Source organism: Sitophilus oryzae, unplaced genomic scaffold (assembly GCF_002938485.1).
Source record: "Sitophilus oryzae breed Bouriz unplaced genomic scaffold, Soryzae_2.0 scaffold_1007_pilon_pilon, whole genome shotgun sequence".
Lineage (NCBI taxonomy): Eukaryota > Metazoa > Arthropoda > Insecta > Coleoptera > Curculionidae > Sitophilus > Sitophilus oryzae.
In genome coordinates, this window is record NW_022145624.1 from 1,029,288 (window position 1) to 1,049,124 (window position 19,837).

A 19,837-nucleotide genomic window follows, 5' to 3' on the forward strand; every position below is an offset into this window, starting at 1 on the left:
CGAAAACATTTCTCGGCACCCCCTGTCGATTTTGTCAAAAACCGAAATCTCTCAGACCGCAACTAAAATCAAAATTCCTACTGATAGTTCATTTTATCTAGAATTGACTGCCGCAAACTGTTTTCCGAATTCTCTAACAGATTTCGAGTTATTTGAGAAAATCTACAAAAGAAATATTTTTTTCTGTTTTCCGAAACATTTAACACCAAATATCCCTGGAACAGAAAGTGTCAATCTTAAAAACGACACGGTTCTGTAAAGTACACCTTCAGCACTACAACATATTACCAAATAAGCAAAATCGATTTTCTAAAATGGTCTCTTTCTCTATTTTAACATCCAGTATATCCTCCACTGCAGCAACGAATCCTTCGGGAGAGCAGTCCTCCGGGATAGATACGTCCACTTCCTTGAAAGACAGTTCGAGGCAGAAGTTTGTAATTAAGCCCTCGGAAGGAATCTAGTAATTTGGGATTTGGAACTTTAAAGAGACATCAATTATTAGTTGGCGTAGTTTCCGTGAGACGGCGCCATAGAACACTTAAGAGGCTTGATAAAATATGCACGGAGCGGTAGAAATGGTCAAATACAGAAAGCAAATACAAATAAAGGAGAATATATATTAATAGTAAGAAGTACGAGGATTATAAAACTTAAATTTGATAAGTTTGATGACGTTAAGTTGTTCAATGTTTGTTAGACGTTAAGTTTGTAAGAAGTATTTGTTGTTGATTTTAGTCATTATTCTTTTTAAATCAAAGTAAAATAATATAATTACTCATATCATAACATCTAGTACGCTGAATATTTTTACTGAACCACTACACAAAAAAGACATATAAAAGTACATTTACATAAAAAAAAACTTTATTTTTCATTTATTAATACAAAAAATTACAAAACATTATCAACTTTCTCGTTGTTTTTGATAATACCAGCTGTCAGTTTGCTACGAATCTTCGAAACAGTATCTCTTTGTTTTTCTTTAATTTTCTCAAAAGTCGATGCCAAATTTTCGGGTTTTGGACTACTACCACTTGACTCAGTACTAGAAGAAACTTTAACAGAAACATCTACCGGCTTCGAAGTAGAAGTCGTTGAAGAAGGTCCCAAAACAACTATAGGAACCTTAGTAGTAGTTGTAGTAGTTCCTTTAGTAACATGAGACAAAGTTTTTATTTTAAAATCATCTACTTCTTTTCTATTAGCGTTATTTTTTATCTTTTTCTCGTTGAATTCATCCAATCCAATTCTGTTCTGGAGTTTGACAGGAGATCCAACCCTCTCTGAGGCGTTTCTGTTCAACAACATCTTTTTCTTTAAGTCGTTTTTTCTGATTTGGAGTTTTTTCGATATGGCGTCTTTTTCGAAGGCTGATCTTCCTTTGAGTTGTGGTTTGACAGCTATTTTTGATTTAAAATCTTTGATTCGGTTTTCTAATAACTTCAATCTAAAAAAAATAAACTTTTTATTATTTTTTTTATCAAATCTAGATGTATTTTTATGTGTTATATACTTGTATAATCCGCTATGCTAATTTCCTGATTTATAATTACTATTTTTAGCTCTATGAACTAGAATGAGTGGGAGGGGGGTTAATCACTTCGATCTTACAGATCCATTGCTCTATGAACTAAATAAACTCGTATTTTTAACCACTCAGTATAGATTATAGTAATATAAATATATATTTTTTCAAATGTCACAAAAGTATTAATTTTTACCACGTGATTGACAATATAAAAAAGTCATTTTAACGCCTAGGCATAAAAGTAAAGCACTTTAACGCCTAAGTACAAAAGTACGAAAATGTATTATCAAACTGACGTAAAGTGTCAAATTCAACGAGCGTAACCATAGTTCCTCAATCTATAATTACATACAAGGTATTACTTTTAAACCTTTTTATATTATTTGGAACTTTTGAAATTGTTTAAAAACTTATTTGTGGCGTTTGAAAAAAATAGCATGTTCTATTCGGAGTAAAAATTACTTTTTGTGGCTCACCTGTATGTCAAACGGACAGCCTCGCCACATAAAGTGTCATTTTTACTCTTAATAAAACAACATACCATTTTTAAATGTGAATTTTACGAAAAAAATAAAAAATTTATACTGAAATCCATTTAAAAAACTGCAAATTAAATAAAGTAGTGTAAAAATATATTTGAAACACCCTGTATATCTTTGAAAATGGTTTTAAAACGTGTGCTGCTATTGCTAGTATATTTTTCAAAAAATATTTCTCTTAAAAATATTACAAATATACTTTTTGAGAAGTATTTCTGAAAATATATAATATTAAACAATATTATAGGTGTAATAAATAATATTTTATACAAAAAAAACATAAATATTGTAATAATTTAAGACATTAGGTACTATACTTTAAAAAAAACGCTTAAAAATTAATAATTTTTGTCTATAATAATCAATTAAAGTTATTTAAACGCATTTCTACAATTATTTATTACAATTTATTCCATAAAACACCCTCAAAACCCTAAAAAATACATTAAAAACAATAATTTCCAATAATAAACTATTTAATTGATCTAAACCAAGCCTAAAAATTAACGAAACTTTAGTCTAAACCAGGCCTTAGCGCTCTCCACCACAGAGCAGATACAAATTCCACACCCCGCTGGCACATCGCGCCGCGTAGCGCGTGCCGCGAAATTTTGAAAAGTTAGCCATGGACGGCTCAGTTACCAAGACAACTGAAACAAAAAACTATCTACGATAACAAACGGCCATGTTCTTCTTAGCAACAAGTTGAATCTTTTCATTTACTTTGTGTTAAATTAATTTTAAAACGTGTTTTTAGCGGGTGGACTTAAATATAGTGTTTTCTCGTGTTCTTGGACTGATTTCAAAGTGCGTAAGTGTTTTTCTGGATGTTCTTGTAAGTAATTGCATGTTTTTAGTAGTTTTGCATGAAAATTTAGTGATTTTTAGAATGTTTTTGAATCTTTCTAAACGGCATATATTTTTGTGCTATGTATTTATGTATGAGATGGGCATACATAATTAATAGAAAAATTAAATTTGAAATTGCACGAACGCAGTGTTTAAAAATGCCGGAATAAAATAATATTAAACAAATAAATGATGCATTATGTATTATTAGTGCGTTTTGAACATACCTAGCTGGGGATGAATGTTAGGTATATTTTTATATTTTTTAAAATTTTTCTTTTACACGGTTTTTGAAGATATCTTTTGTGTTCATTTGAACTTATTATAGATACTTTATTTTTATATAGGGTGTACCAAACAAGCATGGATAAAATTCATCACATACTATAAAGTTAAATATGGATTTATTTTACTTATATTACTTTAGTAATTAAAATTAAAACTTACTTAAATACAGCGTGTCAAAATTAATAATAGTTTATTAGTTTTCTATGTGGCAGGTATGTTTTGATAGAAATATAGGTAGGTAAAATTTAATATACAGGAGAGTTTTAAAGATAAAAAGAAATTTGGTAAGATTTTTTAATATATTTGTATGTCGAACTTACTATATACTATATTTTTATACAGGGTGTAACTCTATATTAAGTTTCCTATTTGAAATTATCATATCTTAAAACAATTTTCTGTAGATCTACAGGGTGGATCAAGTATATTTTTATAACTCAACTTATATGCTGTATTTTTATATAGGATGTTCCAAACAGGTTTTTACAGAATTCTACCACATATTATAAAGTTAAATATAGATTTTTTCTTTTTATTATTTAAATACGTAAAATTGAAAGCTACTGATATACAGGGTGTCATATTTAATGATATATTTTCTATTTTCTGTACTATTTCTTGATATTAGTATACAGAGGTGTATCTGTGGATGAAAATATTATTATATTTGTATAAAATTCTATTTTAGATGGTTTTTAGGGATATGTTTTGTATCATTTGAACTTAGTTACTATATATTTATACAGAGTGTCCCAAAACAGTATGTATAGAATTCTACCACATATTATAAAGTTAAATTTAGATTTTTCCTAAGTTACTGAGGTACAGAGTGTCAATTTTGATGATATATTTTTAATTGTCGATACTATTTTTTGATATTAGTATACAGAGACATATATGTGGATGAATACATTAGTATTATATAGTTGATTCTACGAATTTTTATACACTTTACCTGTCGTTATGGCTGTCGGCCATTTTGGGTTTTATCTGAATTCTGGAAGGTATTTTTATGGGTTTTGTCAATTCAGGCAGCGATATAGGCTTGAAACTGATCTTACCAGTCAGTTTTTTTCTTTTAACCATATCCGACACTGTTTCTCTCTTGGATCTTGGAAATCCATGGTTTCCATCTAGAAATATCAATTTTATAGAGGGTGTTTCAAAAAACATGTACCTTCTTTCATAGAGAGATTCCTCACGTAAAAATACGATTTATTTTTTATATCAACATAGGTCCAATTCTGCTTTGTTTCGTAGCTACAGGGTGTTAAAGTCTTATTTTTTTTTCGATTTATTATAATTTTCTTCCAAGTACTTTTAGCGATTCGAATAAAATTTTGAGGGTCAAAATTATCATAAAATATTTAAATTGAAAGATTATTACGACTTTAACACCCTGTAGCTACGAAACAAAGCAGAATCGGACCTATGTTGATACCACGAGAGATGTTATGTTTTTGAAACACCCTGTATAATTTTTTTAACTTAAAAATACTTATTTACAAACATAGGTAAGTAAAAATTATTAAAAAAAAGAATTAAGTGAAAAATAAATTAAAATTAAACTCACCCAATGAAATGACAATGAAAAACAGAGCAAAGACTAAAAAATGAGCGGGGTACTTCATTTTTTTCGAGTAATTTACTGTCTATGTGTGTCAACCGTATGCGAAAAAAAACGGCGTCAATTTGTCCACTCCGCTCGGTCAAAATTTCCAATTAATTCGGTGTTATTTACAAGTAGCTGGCGAATTTTCGCTGACTGTTAATGTTAATAATATTTGTTTAAACAAACTAAACTAACTGTATGACCCATATAGCGAAATATACATACGCGAGCGCAAATCAAAATATTTCGTTTTCAATTACAAGCAATCTATGGCAATTGGAATTCGTAAATTTTTCGATGTGGCGTATTGTGTATTATAGAATTAATTGGTTTGGAATAATTTGCAAAAGCTACACGGGAAAGACGAATTACATGTAGAAATAAATTTAAAATAGTATCTTCTGTGGTAATCTCTAACTTTATTTTGAACTGTATTTTAAACTGTTTTTTTTGTTATAGTTTTATAACAGATCTTATTTTTTTTATAAGCCAGATTAATTATTAATAAAAAATGAATCTAAATAGCGTAAACAAATGGATTAGTTAGACCAAAGTTTACAGAATATACAGGGTGGCGCCTCTCATACGCCGCGGAAGCTCCAAGGAGAACGGTAGTTTATATCGAAATTAAATTTTGACAGCATATGTAGATTAATTGAAATTGCATTTTATAAAAATATATAGAATTATACAGGGTGTTCCCAAAAAAAGTTACACATCAAAGTTGTGTTTTTTTCTAATGGAACACCCTATATATTAATTGATTTTCGGATTCTAGGAAAAAAATAAAGGTGAGTTATTAAAGAAGTATATACCTAAAATCGAAGGATTTTGATATATTTCACATTGTGTGAAAATGAAGAGTAAATTTTAAATTTCGATAACAGCTACCTAAATTTTACTTGACCTTGTATAGCCTGATATTCAATTACAGTAACCATTGTATGTTAAACCAAATTGAAATTTGACCCGAAAAGTTATACAGGGTGAGACAAAATTAATATGGAACATTAGTCACTTTTAAAAGCAAGTTACTCCTTTATTTTAAATGGAACACCCGGTATATTTTTACGGTGTTCAATGGGGAATTTATATATCTTCAAAATATTATTAAGGTTGCCTAACTCTCAGACAAAGATTTTCCTAGATATTTTAATTTTTATTTATTATTTATTATTTTTATTATTACAACTTTGATATGTAACTTTTTTTGCGGACACCCTGTAGAACTCTATATTTTAAAAAAGTGCTCTGAATTAACCTACATATGCTCACCAAATTTCATTTCAATTCCCTGTATATACAATATATTCAAATATTTATTTAATGATAAATAAAAAACCGTGGAATAGAACAAGCCTTAAAAAACAAGGTATCAAGTAGCATCCTCGTCCATAATAAATTTATTTATAACATTTTATTTTTGCGCCATTGCAAAACACACATAATTAATTTATTAAATTCAGCCCGGAAACATTATATTCAATAAATATAATTATTTATTTGGCGTAAGCGTATACGAATATTCCCCGTTTAAACAAAATAAATTTATTATTAACATTTAACATCCCCCAAAATAACCGTTCAAATGCCAAGATTTAAATCAAAATCATTTCCTGGCCTCGTATTATTTTACGCAAAACAATACAGATGCGTATCGGTTTAGTTTGATAAGTTGTTTATATTAAAGTCCATTTAGGGGTTTGCAATAATCATCGTTATTGGATAATTATTAATTGAGAGAGGAACGTGTAGTTTTCAATATTAATAATAAAATCTCTGTAAAATTTAGTTGAAAGTACTTGATTTTAGGTTTTTAGATTGAAAAATAATTTATATTTTTAGGAGTCAATTTCACTAGTCCAAAAAAGTAGCAAAATAAGCGTTCGGCATTTAACGTTTTATGTAAAACTGAGGCTAGGTATTTTTACCACAGATGGAGAAGGAAATTAAAGATATACTGTATCCGTACTGTAGCACATTTTTAGACAACTTCTTTATTTTTGAGAATTTATTATTACTTTTAAATATTTACTGAAGTTTATTTATCGATCAGTTATTGTGTTGCAATAATAAAAATAATACTACCTCATAGAGCGTGTCTAAAAAATTGTTTTAAATAATTTCTAGCTTTAAACGGCCATAACTTGTTTAATTTAAATGGAACACCCTGTATATTTTAGGATAATCAGATGCACAATTTAATTGTCTATCAAATTGTATTATACTATTTTTACCTATCCCTTCAAGTTTTCGTAGAAAATGCATTTTCTTATAATTTAGACCTCATTTATCAATATATCCATGGAATATTGACATTTTAGATTGTTTTTAAAGCAAGAATGTACAAAATGTACAGGTGCTAAAAACGATAATATTACTAGCCCATTTGTATACAAAAAGAAAACTATTTAAATCTTTATAAAAGAGTATACCATTAATTAAATATACCACCATTATTTTCGCCCAAATATTAATATTAATTAATTACATACTTAATTGTGTTAGTTAATAAATGATTCTAAATGAATGTGGATTTGAATGAGAAATTAATATAATAATAAAAATAAGCATTCTTCAAAAAATGAAATCAAATTTTTAAGGTGTCACTTTTTACCACAGTCTAATATACATAAAAAATTCAGCTTTTTAGTTTGGAGCAATTATTATATTATTAATCAACGCAAATAGTCAATTAATGTAGATTGAATACTGGAATCATGTTAAAAAAAGGAACAATCTTTTTAACAAATATTTAAACAGTTTTTTTTTATTTTTTAATGAAATAAGCGAACTATATCGGCAATATTAATATCTGTATCTTTAAAAATTTGTTACATCATTAAAAATAATCTAAAATGTCAACATTCCATGGGTATATTGACAAATGAGGTCTCAATTATAAGAAAATGCATTTTCTACGAAAACTTGAAGAGATAAGTAAAAAATGGTTCAATACAATTTGATAGACAAATAAATTGTGCATTTGATTCTTATAAAATATACAGGGTGTTCCATTTAAATTAAACAAGTTATTGCCGTTTAAAGCTAGTAATTATTTAAAATAAATTTTTAGACACTCTGTATAAGGTAGTATAATTTTTATTATTGCACCATAAAATTTAGTAAATAGAAATACTTACAGTACAATATTTCGTTTTAAAAACTTAAATACACTTAGAGAAATGAAGCATTAAAATTATTACTGTATTTTGACAAAAACCTAAATATTTCAAAAATGGTAAGATTAAAATGCGGTAAACCTTAATCAAATTTACCTTTATTTTAATAGTAGAAAGTAAAAATGTAATAATATACAGGGTTATCCATTTAAAAAAATAAAACTTTGATATTTTTTATTTATTAGGGACACTCTGTATCTTGTAAAAATATTTTTAAATTGTAGCTCTAATAGTCCTTCAACAAACCCAAAACTTATAATTTGCAAAAATCTAATCGTTTAGCTACAATACTCCATGTTGTATGTGGTGAACTACCCTGTATATATATATTTTTTTATACGCAACGCTTTTGACACGAATAAATAAAATCCCCAGAATCTGTAATGGAAAACAGCAACCTTAAACTATATTGGGATAAACTTATTTTAACAGATAAAACAGTGTTACATAATAAACCCGATATACTCTGGATAAACAAGGACAAGAAAGAATGCTTCATAATTGACGTAGCCGGCTTACCATTAGACCAGAATCTTCAAAAAACTGCAACAGAAAAAATACAGAAGTATCAAGGTCTTACTGCATATGAACTAAAGAGAATATGCCAGCTCAATAAAGCCATGGTTTTACCTTTTGTACTCTCTGCCAATGGACTTCTTCATAGAGATTTTACAAAGAATACGGAATATTATTGAAATTAAACCCAAAGCTTACCAACTTGGGTGCTTAAAAGCACCCATATTGGGCACAGTGAGAATTGTCCGAAAAGTGCTTAATATTTAAAAGACCTTGAACTAGAGCAAATCGTGAATTAATAGTTATTTTTTATAGAAGACGATAATGCAATTTTATCGGCATGTATAAAACAAAATTTTTTCCATAGCGAGTTACTTTTTAAAAAATATTCAGAAGTTATTATTTCAAAGAATTTATTACAAGTAGAAAAAATATTGTGCTGGGTTGTTGTTGGTTTTTATGTAATTTGACAAATAAATAAAGCTGTCTCTTTAGTTGTCAGTTTTGAGTCAATATTTTTTAATTCTCTTTCGTGTCGATTGCTAATTGAATTGGAGACAGAAATGGCTCAAAACGAAATAAGTAAATAACCGGCAGATATTCAGGCTGAGGCGACAAACGCCATATCCAAACTACTTCCATTTAAATCCCGAATAATTTATGAAAAGGAATACAAAAATTTTCAAAAATGGAGGCAATTAAAAAACGCGCGAGAAGAAATAAAGTTTTTAACCTATCCTCGCTGTTAAAGTATCATTTAATCTACTATTTTTGTAATATATAAGACAATTTTAACAGTTGCTATGGGGAAAAATCTGTACGTAATATTATTTTTGTCATACGCTCCCAAAAACAGCTATTTTACGGACTCATTTCAGTCCGTAAAATGTTTCTTTTTCGGCCTAGGCCGTAAAGGTCGTCATGGCAACCTTTATGGACTAAAATGTCTAAATTCGTTATTTGGTTGTTTTATTTTGTCATTCGAAATTTGTCACAAAATCACATAAAATTATACATATATTTATAATTAAATTATTAAATACTAACAATATCAAAAGCTAAGTTATTTGTTTAAAGTAAGTACCTAGGTACCTATTTAAAAGAGGCTTTTAAATTAAAATATTCTTAAATTACAGTCACAAACAAGACATAATCATGTGGTACATTTTTTGGCCTAAGACAAGCATATTTTCTATACAACTCAACTGGATTGACAACGTTCCCTTCGTTCACCACCGGAAACACTCTTTTGATATTAGTTTTGTATCCGCAAGGGTAACTAAAAGGCAGCTGTTGTCTTTTTCTATGATGTCTTGCACTCGTAGAGAGTACAATTCTTCTCTTCTACATGCTCCACAAAGGCCAATGACAAGAGCTACCTAAAAATCAAATACAATGGAATAAGAAACCATCTATATATTTTAAAAATCATTATCGCAAACTTACCTTAGTAAGTAAATAAGTTTCATCACTAGCCGTGGCCAAAAAATCACCGATCTCTTTTATGGACAAAACCTTAGACTTTTTAGGCTCGTAACCAACCGAATTCCTCTTCAAAAAAAAAGCAATAAGTTTTGGAAATTTGTCAATATAAATATCTTCTTTAACACTTAACACTGCTCTCAGCATGGAATATTTCGACCAAATTGACGATGGTTTGAATGTTTGTGACTGTAATTTAAGAATATTTTAATTTAAAAGCCTCTTTTAAATAGGTACCTAGGTACTTACTTTTTCGTGGAAATAATTTAGCAATACATCTTCATTTACAACGAATACGCCATTTTTGTCTTTCCATTCATTAAAAACATCATATTCTTTCTGGTAAATGGCACGAGACTTCACAGGAAGTAAATCCAACACGATTTCTTTGGCCTTATTAGCAATATGTTCGGGATTTTGGAACATTTTAAAATTGTTGATGAATTTGTGTGATTTTGTGACAAATTTCGAATGACATGTCAAAATGCGATGAAATAAACAAACTCGTTACTAAGATATGAATTTATAAGCCAACTTTTTCAAACATTATAATTTCAAATATGGAAAATTTGCAAATATGCGTTCTAAAAAACTGTAAAAAGCGTATGACAAAAAATAGTGTATGTAACACGTACCTAAATTATGTTTTTTAGGACTCATCTACTATTTCGGACTCGGCTAACGCCTCGTCCGCAAACAGTAATGATTCGTCCTAAAAAACATCATTTTAGGTACTAGTTACATAAATAGCTATATTATAAATATTATAATAACAATATCTTTGATTTTCTTTTATGTTTACTTTACCCTTTTATTTCGTCTTCGTTAAATCACACCCATGTTCTGCATATGATCTGCATGAATATGCATCTAAAGAGACCAGTTTCTGGGCTGAATTTTATAGAGGCATTAAACTGGATTGGCTGAGGTTTTTCTGGAACAATGTCACGTCCTCATCCGATGTCGATGGATTTGTTCTACCGCTCTCCAGCTAAATCCCAACTTTTTTCCCTCCCATATTTGTTTTTTTCTGATACTTACCCCGACAAAAAGGTCGGCGATGTTAGGAAAACAAGTGTTGTTTTGTCGAGGGAGGGTCTAATTTTAGATGTTTTTGTTTGTTTCGGTTGATTATAATGTATATTATACGTACTCTATTTGTCTGGAGATATCTGTTTTAATATTGATGTATAATCCTGGATATATGTTTGTTTTTTTAAAGAAAAAGCATTGAGTGGTCTTTTTATTAAAAACTTGGAAATAAACCAAAAAATTAGCGCCGGGAGGCACGCATAGCCGCCCATACTAAAATATGATAATAAAAAGTTGGTAGGCAGTTCTTTTACTTTCAAAGTAAAGGAAATTTTCCATTTTTTTTTATCTCAAAAACTGTGACTTTGACTGACTTTGATGTTATTACAAATTTTGTTGCAAATATTATTCCTAATCTTAAATTGAAAACCGCGTTTCGCTAGCTACTGTAATTTTGGAGTTATGATTTTTTAAAATTTTTAACCCCCTCCCATAGCCCCTTACCAACCCCCCACCCCCACCAAAAACTAATGGCCTAATTTGGTTAAAATCGGTTTTTTATTTTTTTGGTTAAGATGGTGTATGTACAAACTTTATTGATGGTAACTTTATTGGAAAAAATGGAAAAGCTGCGGGACCGGGAAACATTTTCATTGAGCTAATAAAGCAGGGACCCGATATATTATTGGAAATACTAGCTGATATCTTCAACAGATGCCTGATAAAAAACGAAAACATTCCTGAAGACTGGAACCTGGCGTACATCAGCCCTATCTTTAAGAAAGGAGACAAAAAAAGATGGAGCAACTACAGAGGCATTAGTTTGACAAGCTCAATGGGAAGGTTGTATGGCAGGATATTAAAAGAGAGAGTAGAAGAGAGCTTTGAAGAAATAGAAGAACAAGGTGGTTTCCGCGCTGGGCGTTCTTGTACAGACAACATATTTGTGTCACAACAAATAATTGAAAAAAGGAGAGCTCGAAATTTGACACGCATCTGGTATTTATAGATTTAGAGAAAGCCTATGACACGGTGCCTTTGAAGGAATTATTTGAAATCTTGGTTGAGACAAATGTGAGTAAAACATATATCAATGCAATCTGGAATATGTACAAAAATCCAAAAAGTATGATCAGACAGGGGAAGTTCCTATCGGAACCCTTCCTGACATTTAAAGGACTTAGACAGGGGTGCAGTTTATCACCTACCTTATTTAAAATATATATCCAGGAGGCATTGAAAAACTGGAGAAGAAAGAGTAGAGCTATGGGAATAGAGATTGACAACCACTGTCTATCGACCTTGTTCTTTGCAGACGACCAAGTTATTGTTGCAGGAGTTGTGAGGTTGCCGACTATATGTTCAGGAAACTTGAAGAAGAACACGACAGATGGGGACTCAATATTAACCTCACAAAAACCGAATACCTGAAAGTAGGAGAAGAACAAACTGAAGATCCTGAACTACACATACATGAAATTAAAAGGTGTAGCGAATATAAATATTTAGGAAGTATTATATCTGAAGAATGGAACTCCAAGAAAGATATACATAGTAGAGTTCAATATATATATATATATATATATATATATATATATATATATATATATATATATATATATATATATATATATATATATATATATATATATATATATATATATATATATATATATATATATATATATATATATAACTTTATTGGTGTATAAAACTTTCTGCCTGGGCACCGAGTATTAACTATAAACTGTGCTCTGGGTCTACAGCTCTGGGTCTAAAATTTTTCCTCCACTTGACTTCAAAAGACACAAAACACACGTAATAACACGAATCAAAATGCATCATCTTCCAAAACGCAGGGAAATTGACATAAGTTGACACAAAATTATAACCTATAATTTGGCAAGACTTTGACAAGCCTCAAAAATCTAAAGGCGAGTTCATACGCTTGGGCGTCCGTTTGTCGTTTATCGTTCCGTCCAACCAATAAAATTGAAATACATGATCTGTAATTTTTGAAATAAACCAATAAAACTGGTTAAAAAGAACAAAATACAACGCATGACGGATTATATTTAAACCCATCCATAGTTAACTTAAAAAATATTAGAGACTCTCTTTTTAGTAAAATAAATAAATAAATAGATTGATATGGACGTTATCTGCTTTTCTTCTGTCATGGTCTGTCGAAATCTTTCCTGAGAAAAAAAACAGAGTTGTATTGTTGAAAATATCTTATTGTTTTTTCTGTGCACAATCTCTACAATGTACGCTATACATGTTTTTTATGTTTAAATTTTATTTTTACTGATGTATGCTGAACATGTGTATCCCTCCCTGCGTCCCTCACATCATCCCCTCACACTCCTCCAAGAGATTGGAATACAATAGGGCTGAAGTCTTCGCCCTATCTCAAAGGGCGTTAATATATACACCTCGCCGCCGCGCCGACCCGGTTGATTTCCCTTGTGCGCCGCTACTGCTAGAATAGTAATTGGCTTTAATAGGGTATGAGATGCAGGAATAAAAAAGGGCGTATATCAGCAGGAGGCGCCTGCAAAATTCGCAATTTAGTTACAATATAGTCAAATAGTTTAAAATGGATAAATAAAATAAACATGAGATATGGAATAAATAAAATAAACATGAGTTAGTTTAACTTTAGAATAAATTAATACTAATTTAATTCTCTTTTTTAATTTTTTTATCAGAATATTGATGCACCCTGTATACTGATTTTTTTCTAGATCAGTAGCCAGTTTAAAGCATGAACAAACATATTAAAACGAGACGTTGGAAGGTAATAATTTAACGATTTTTGTCAAATCCTTTTTTCAAATATTTTTTTTTCTCGTTCTTTTATTGACATTCTCCATTAACTGTCTGTCTGTCTTCCTTCTCTCCATTCCAATATAAAAAGTAATCCAAGAAATGAAGATATCGATGTATAAAAGACGAACAAAATGCGTTTGGGGTGATCAACAAATCCGCACATCATTACAGATTTAAAGATAATGGCCTAAAAGGGTCTTTTTATCCATTTACTCTGTGGTTTTTTAACACAATTTTTTCCACCAAGGAAAAAATATCCTTGGGCATTAAGATTAAGATATTTTCATTCATCTCATACTAAATTCCTCCTTTTTAATTAAATCGTATTTGTGTCTCTCTCAGGTCTACAAAATCCCTGTAGTGTATGTACATTTTTATATGAGACATTATATATACCTACATAATACTGAAAGTTTCAGAGAAAAAAACATTCTCTGAACTTTCTCCCACAGGTATAATCATGCCAAAGTCTGAATATTTTAACAATACACGACACTAGAGCAAACAACAACAGTATTTGTTTAATAATTCACGCTTAAGAGCGACGCTGATTGAGATTTAAACGCTTCCAAGGTGCCGAATATAACTCCAAACTATAAGTCTGCCCTTCGTCTAACCTTACAGAGAAACAAGTAAGCATAGAGGTTTCGTAGCGTGTGAATAACAATATTGAGGGTTATTTTTTGCCACAGATTATTGTAGTAAATTTACCATCCGTTTTTTAGTTTTGCAACTCATTGGTAAAATCGGATAGAGATACGGTAAAACCTAGGATAAGCGCGCTAAACCTAGGATTTACCAAAAGCATTAATTAATTAGGTTAGCCTGGTTATTTGGAGGGTGTTAATGCATTGGTTAGCCTGGTGATTTGGGGGTGTTAATGCATTGGTTAGCCTGGTTATTTGGGGAGTGTTAATGCATTGGTTAAGCCTAGTTCATGCACTTGCGAATTGCATTATACGAATTTGCGAAATACGTTCTGTTTGCGTTCTGATTGGTCGCATTTCAGGTCTTCCTTGAAGGTGGCCAATCAGAACGAAAATCGAACGCATTTCGCAATTCGTAAATCGCAATTCGCAAGTGCATGAACTAGGCTTTAGGTGGTTATTTGGTGGGGTTGGTTGGTTTTTACTACCACTTGCTTATTCGTACTTTTAGGGTGTTTATTCGTACTAAGATTTACAATTCCCAAGCAGCATTTGGACGTCGGGACAACGTGGTGTCACGCGACCAAACGTCGGGGCGCAACATCGGCACAACCTCGTGCCAACCCTAGTCTGCACTAGTTTGGAGAATCATTTTTGGGTTGAAAGGGCTAGAAGCCTAATTTAGTACAAACTGCAACGTTGTTTAAAATCCTAATTCACAGATATACAAAACTAATATGGCCTAAGTCGCGTTTTATCCTAAATTGGGATAATTATAGTAAAAATATTATTTTTATGATTTAGTTAGAGACATATGTCAGATGGCAGTGAAGGAAAACAAAACAAAAGTATTTAAGTGTGGAGGATGTTTGAAGATCGTAATTATTGAAACACTTTAACCGACTCTGTAACTCGTTACCCAAGGCAAAAAAGTTAAACGCAAACAACTTTATTGATAAATGTATTGTTTCTACTTTGAAAAATACTAATGGGCCTTAAAATTAAAGAAGTTTTAAAAATTTTCTTGAATTTTTTTTTAGTAAAATGAGAATAATTTATTCGCAGTCGAAAAAATTGTTGCCGCGTGTTTTTTAGGGTCAAATATTTCAAGTTAATGTATTCAAAAAGGAATTGCTATTTTAGGAACGAAACATTTTCTTATTTAACAACATGGCGGCTTTCACTTTGTTGTTTGGGAGATTAAGATGGAGTAGTTCGAGTAGTCGCATACTGGACTAATAAAGTCGCAGTTCGGCCTTAACAGGTAGTATACTAGTCGCAAGATTGCCTAATTTAGTCATTCTAGAGTCTAGCTTGTGCCGCCCTCTATAATCTAAATAAAGGAGGGAGTGGATAAACTATCGGTAATATATGTCGATGTATATTTAAATTTAGTTTTATATGTACCTTTCTTATGTCCCATTTAAATTAAGTTTTTTTTATAAAAACAAAAACAGCACTGAACTGTCTGACTGAACAGAACAATGAAGTGAAAATTTAAGATTTAAGGTTATGGTTCAATACAGTTGCAAAAATGTAGTGACTCGACGTCCTACCAACGTAAGAATAAAGAAATCTAAACAACGTTGGAATTAGTAAAACAGACGACGTTTGCATAACGTTGGAATAGGTCATGAAACTGACGTCGGAAAACTCTATATTATCCAACGTTGTAACTACGTTGTCCGAATCACCTAAAGATCACTTAAGCAAAAAAGGTTACAAGACAACGTTTATTCAAAACACGAAAAAAGCCTAATCAAAATAGGAAAAAAAACCTAGGGAAAAAACTAGTATAAAAACAGTTATATCTATAAAAAAATTAGATATGTAGTGTCCTCTAGGTATACTTATTTCTCTGGGCTTCGCCCCTATACCCTTACCTCGTCATAAATTTCACTTTAGGTTATGTGTAAGCGTATGCAAGAAACTTATAAACAACTCTGACGACTAAAGGGATGGCTGGGAAGTTTTTAGGGAAAGAAAAAAGGATCCAACTAAGTTTGTTTCAAAACAAAATTAAATTGATATTAAAGAACGATATTTGTTTGGAAGAATATGTAGGTAATTTGCGAGGGGCAAACCGCTACCAAAAATGGTGTACAATAAATACCAATTTTGGGAAAAAGTACCAAAAATACCAAATTATTTCCAAAAAATACCAAATTAGAACCAAAAATACCAAATTAGTAGTATTATTCTTTTTAGTATCTAAAGAATTTAAGGTATTTGGAGCTTTAGGGCCTATTCATGTCAAACTACGATAATTAGGCCAGAAAAATAACTGTTGAAAATAACCGTTGGAATACAACTTTGAAACCTGGGTCAAAGAAAAACATGTTGAGAATTTCACAGAAAAGGTATTGCTAACCTATTTCCTGAAGTTATCCACTACCTTAAGGGCTCGAACTCACTGACGACCAGGTCGCAACGACCTGGCCGTCGGCTGGCAGGATGTATTGCGTTTTTAGCTGCGGCCACATGAACGACCAGTTTCAACAGAGTTGTCAAATCTAACGATTTTTTACGTTTTACCAATTAGAAAATATTGTTTCAGAAATGTTAAAATATCCGAGTTAACTAAAAAGCGAAGTTGCTATTCACAACAAACAAAAAGCATTGCGTACGCGCGACCGACAAAAAGGGAGATATTCTGTTTCTTTTTTCTACTGATATGGCGCCTTTATCGACTTTAGAAGTAAACATATTAGGGCCATCGTAAAAAAAGATGGCCAGACACTGGCTCTAAATATAAGCAGGTAGAAAGTTTAGCTTCCAGTTATTTCAATGTTTACAATATAACGAAGAATCTACAACAGTAATTACTTCTATTTTTATGAATGTTTAAGTTACTTTCTTAATTTTTTTTTCAAAATAATGTACCTAGTAGAAATATAGTCTAATGAACCCTGTTTGAAAAACGTTAAATTAAATATAATATTTAAAATACAGTTGTCCTCCTTGTACATGACTACAATACAACTAAAAAAACTAATTTAATAAAAAAAAACAAGTGGTTGTAGAAAAACTTTAAATATTATTTTTTTTATTTTTTAACATCGAAACTCAAAGGTATATAAAAATGTTTTGAGTTTTTACTAGAATCGACCCTTGATAAAAAAAGGGATTAGCATGATTAGATTTAAGTTTACCTTTGATCTAGTCTGTATACTATTTCCTTGGATTTTCTGCACATGTGCAAAAACTACACTAAAACACTATATCTTATAGAAAATAAAATATTGTACCTTGAATTTGAGGGATTTGATTTTTTTTTGATTTTTTTTAATAATAAAAAAAAATAAAAAACGCAGGCACGGCTATCATAGAGGAATACACAAAACTGTTTAACATTATATTACAACATAAGAAAATACGAGAAGAATGGAAACAAAGTATAACAATACCCATTTTTAAAAAGGGAGATAAAACAGACCCAGCAAACTATAGAGGAATAACATTACTGAGCACCTCGCTAAAACTTCTGACTAAGATCATTGCGGACAAAATCTCCTCAATAGTGTCAATAAGCGAGGAACAACAAGGATTCCGAAGAAACCGATCAACTACCGATGCACTATTCATACTCAGGCAACTAGTTGAAAAATCCTTAGAATATAACTCTCCAGCCTATCTATGTTTTATAGATTTAACAAAGGCCTTTGATAGAGTCCAACGAAAAGACATCATCACCATCTTGGAAAGCAGTAATGTCTCGAAAGAACTCACAGAACTTATCAAGGACTTAAACACAAACACAACAATTCAAATAAGAACAAACTTTACCTTAACGCAGCATCTTCGAACTACAACTGGTATTCGCCAAGGCGACAGCCTCAGCCCTCTGTTATTCAACACAATCATGGATCAAGTAATAAAAACCGTCAAGAATACTGGATTAGGATATCGAATGGGAATGCATAAAGTAAACATATTATGCTATGCCGATGAAGCAGTATTTATTGCAGAGTCAGAGGACGACCTCCAAAGAATGCTACAAGCTTTTAACAGACAGGCAGAAAAACTTAACATGCAAATTTCCACAAATAAGACCAAATGCATGACCATTACAAAGGAGCCTCTACGGTGCAAATTGGTAATAAAAAACAAAACTATTGATCAGATAATGTCATTCGAATACCTCGGATGCAAAATTACAAGCTCAGGATTTCTGGAAGAAGAAGTAAGGAAACAAGCCAATAAAGCTGCCACAATATCAGCTGCCACACATCTTAAATATCCCATATGGAAAAACAAACATTTGAGTACAGAATGTAAGTCAAGAATATACAAAACCTGCATACGACCAGTGATGACATATGGTGCGGAAACCAGGGCTGAAACATCAGTAACAAAGAGAATCCTACGAACTACTGAAATGAAGACCTTAAGAATTATAACTGGATACACATTGAGGGACAGATAGAGAAATGTAGACATAAGATAAGAGAAAAGTGCCAAACAAACGACGTTGTCAGATGGATAAGGCAGAGAAGAAGAGAATGGAACCAGCATGTCAATAGAATGGGCCCCGACAGAATGGCCATAATAATTCGCAACAACGTACCCTATGGCAGAAGACCTACTGGACGACCACCTAAACGTTGGCAAGACAGTTGGCAGTCAACCTCGCAAGAGTTGCTTAGACGAGGAGGAAACCGGAACTAAATAGGCGATACGCCTTCTAAAAGAAGAAGAAGAAGAAGAATTTGAGGGATTTCATCTGAAAAATTATTAATTTGGAAGAAAACCGGCAACAAGCGGCAGAAAATAATAATATTTCCGTGCAGTCTTCTGGTCGCAACGACCATCGGACGGCTAGGACGTTAGTGTGCGCTATATCATTTGATTTAATGGTTTTAGCTGCGGCCTGACCTGGTCGTCAGTGTGTTCGAGCCCTAAAGCCGTCAACTCTGTGGAATAAATATTCGATGCTCCGCACCATGATTTGCCTGAACAAAAAGGTAGATATTAGCGAATTCACAAACTTTATTGCATTTAAAAGGGCATAGCCGGATTAATATGGGAAATCTGCCCCACTCCCCAAAATAATTCACCTAAATGTTTAGCTCTTTAACTCAAACGGTTTTCGAGATTTTCAAAAAAATCTGTTTTTTCAATTTTATTTTTATTTTTATAGCCAAATTCAAAAATAATTAATGATGATTTTTTCTAAAAATGAAGAAACATATTACTAAAAATTGTATTAATCAATAATAAATATGCATTACATTTATTTACTTCAATAAATTTACTTAGAAAAAGAATTAAAAAAATCAAAAAATTAAGAAGGAAGTAATTAAGAATTTACTAAAATTATTAAAATA

At 31.0% G+C, this 19,837-nt stretch overlaps 2 protein-coding genes across 4 annotated transcripts in view; one reads left to right on the forward strand and one right to left on the reverse strand.

Annotated features, from left to right (window-relative positions):
- Positions 1–849: 849 nt before the first annotated feature.
- On the reverse strand, positions 850–4,969 carry LOC115891683. The gene is made up of 3 exons (XM_030912228.1): positions 4,781–4,969; positions 4,163–4,340; positions 850–1,450 (listed from the first exon to the last, which is right to left on the reverse strand). Exons 1-3 carry the CDS (start codon positions 4,836–4,838, stop codon positions 895–897), a joined length of 792 nt encoding a protein of 263 aa, XP_030768088.1. The 5' UTR covers positions 4,839–4,969; the 3' UTR covers positions 850–894.
- Positions 2,692–19,837, forward strand: part of LOC115891648 (protein artichoke) — a 296,926-nt gene continuing 279,780 nt past the window's right edge. For 2 of the 3 annotated variants that reach the window (XM_030912176.1, XM_030912186.1), the window contains exon 1: positions 2,692–2,905. The gene's annotated coding sequence lies outside the window, so the exon portion shown is untranslated. The remainder of the gene's footprint in view (positions 2,906–19,837) is intronic. The other variant, XM_030912203.1, reaches the window with a different exon arrangement.

Bases quoted from the DNA above. Each gene is read 5' to 3' on its own strand.
- LOC115891683 (XM_030912228.1), bottom strand. From the start codon at position 4,838: ATGAAGTACCCCGCTCATTTTTTAGTCTTTGCTCTGTTTTTCATTGTC. The intron at 4,341-4,780 runs GTGAGTTTAATT...TGATATTTCTAG, and splicing joins TTTCATTGTCATTTCATTGG to ATGGAAACCATGGATTTCCA. The intron at 1,451-4,162 runs GTAAAGTGTATA...TATTTTTTTTAG, and splicing joins GCCGACAGCCATAACGACAG to ATTGAAGTTATTAGAAAACC.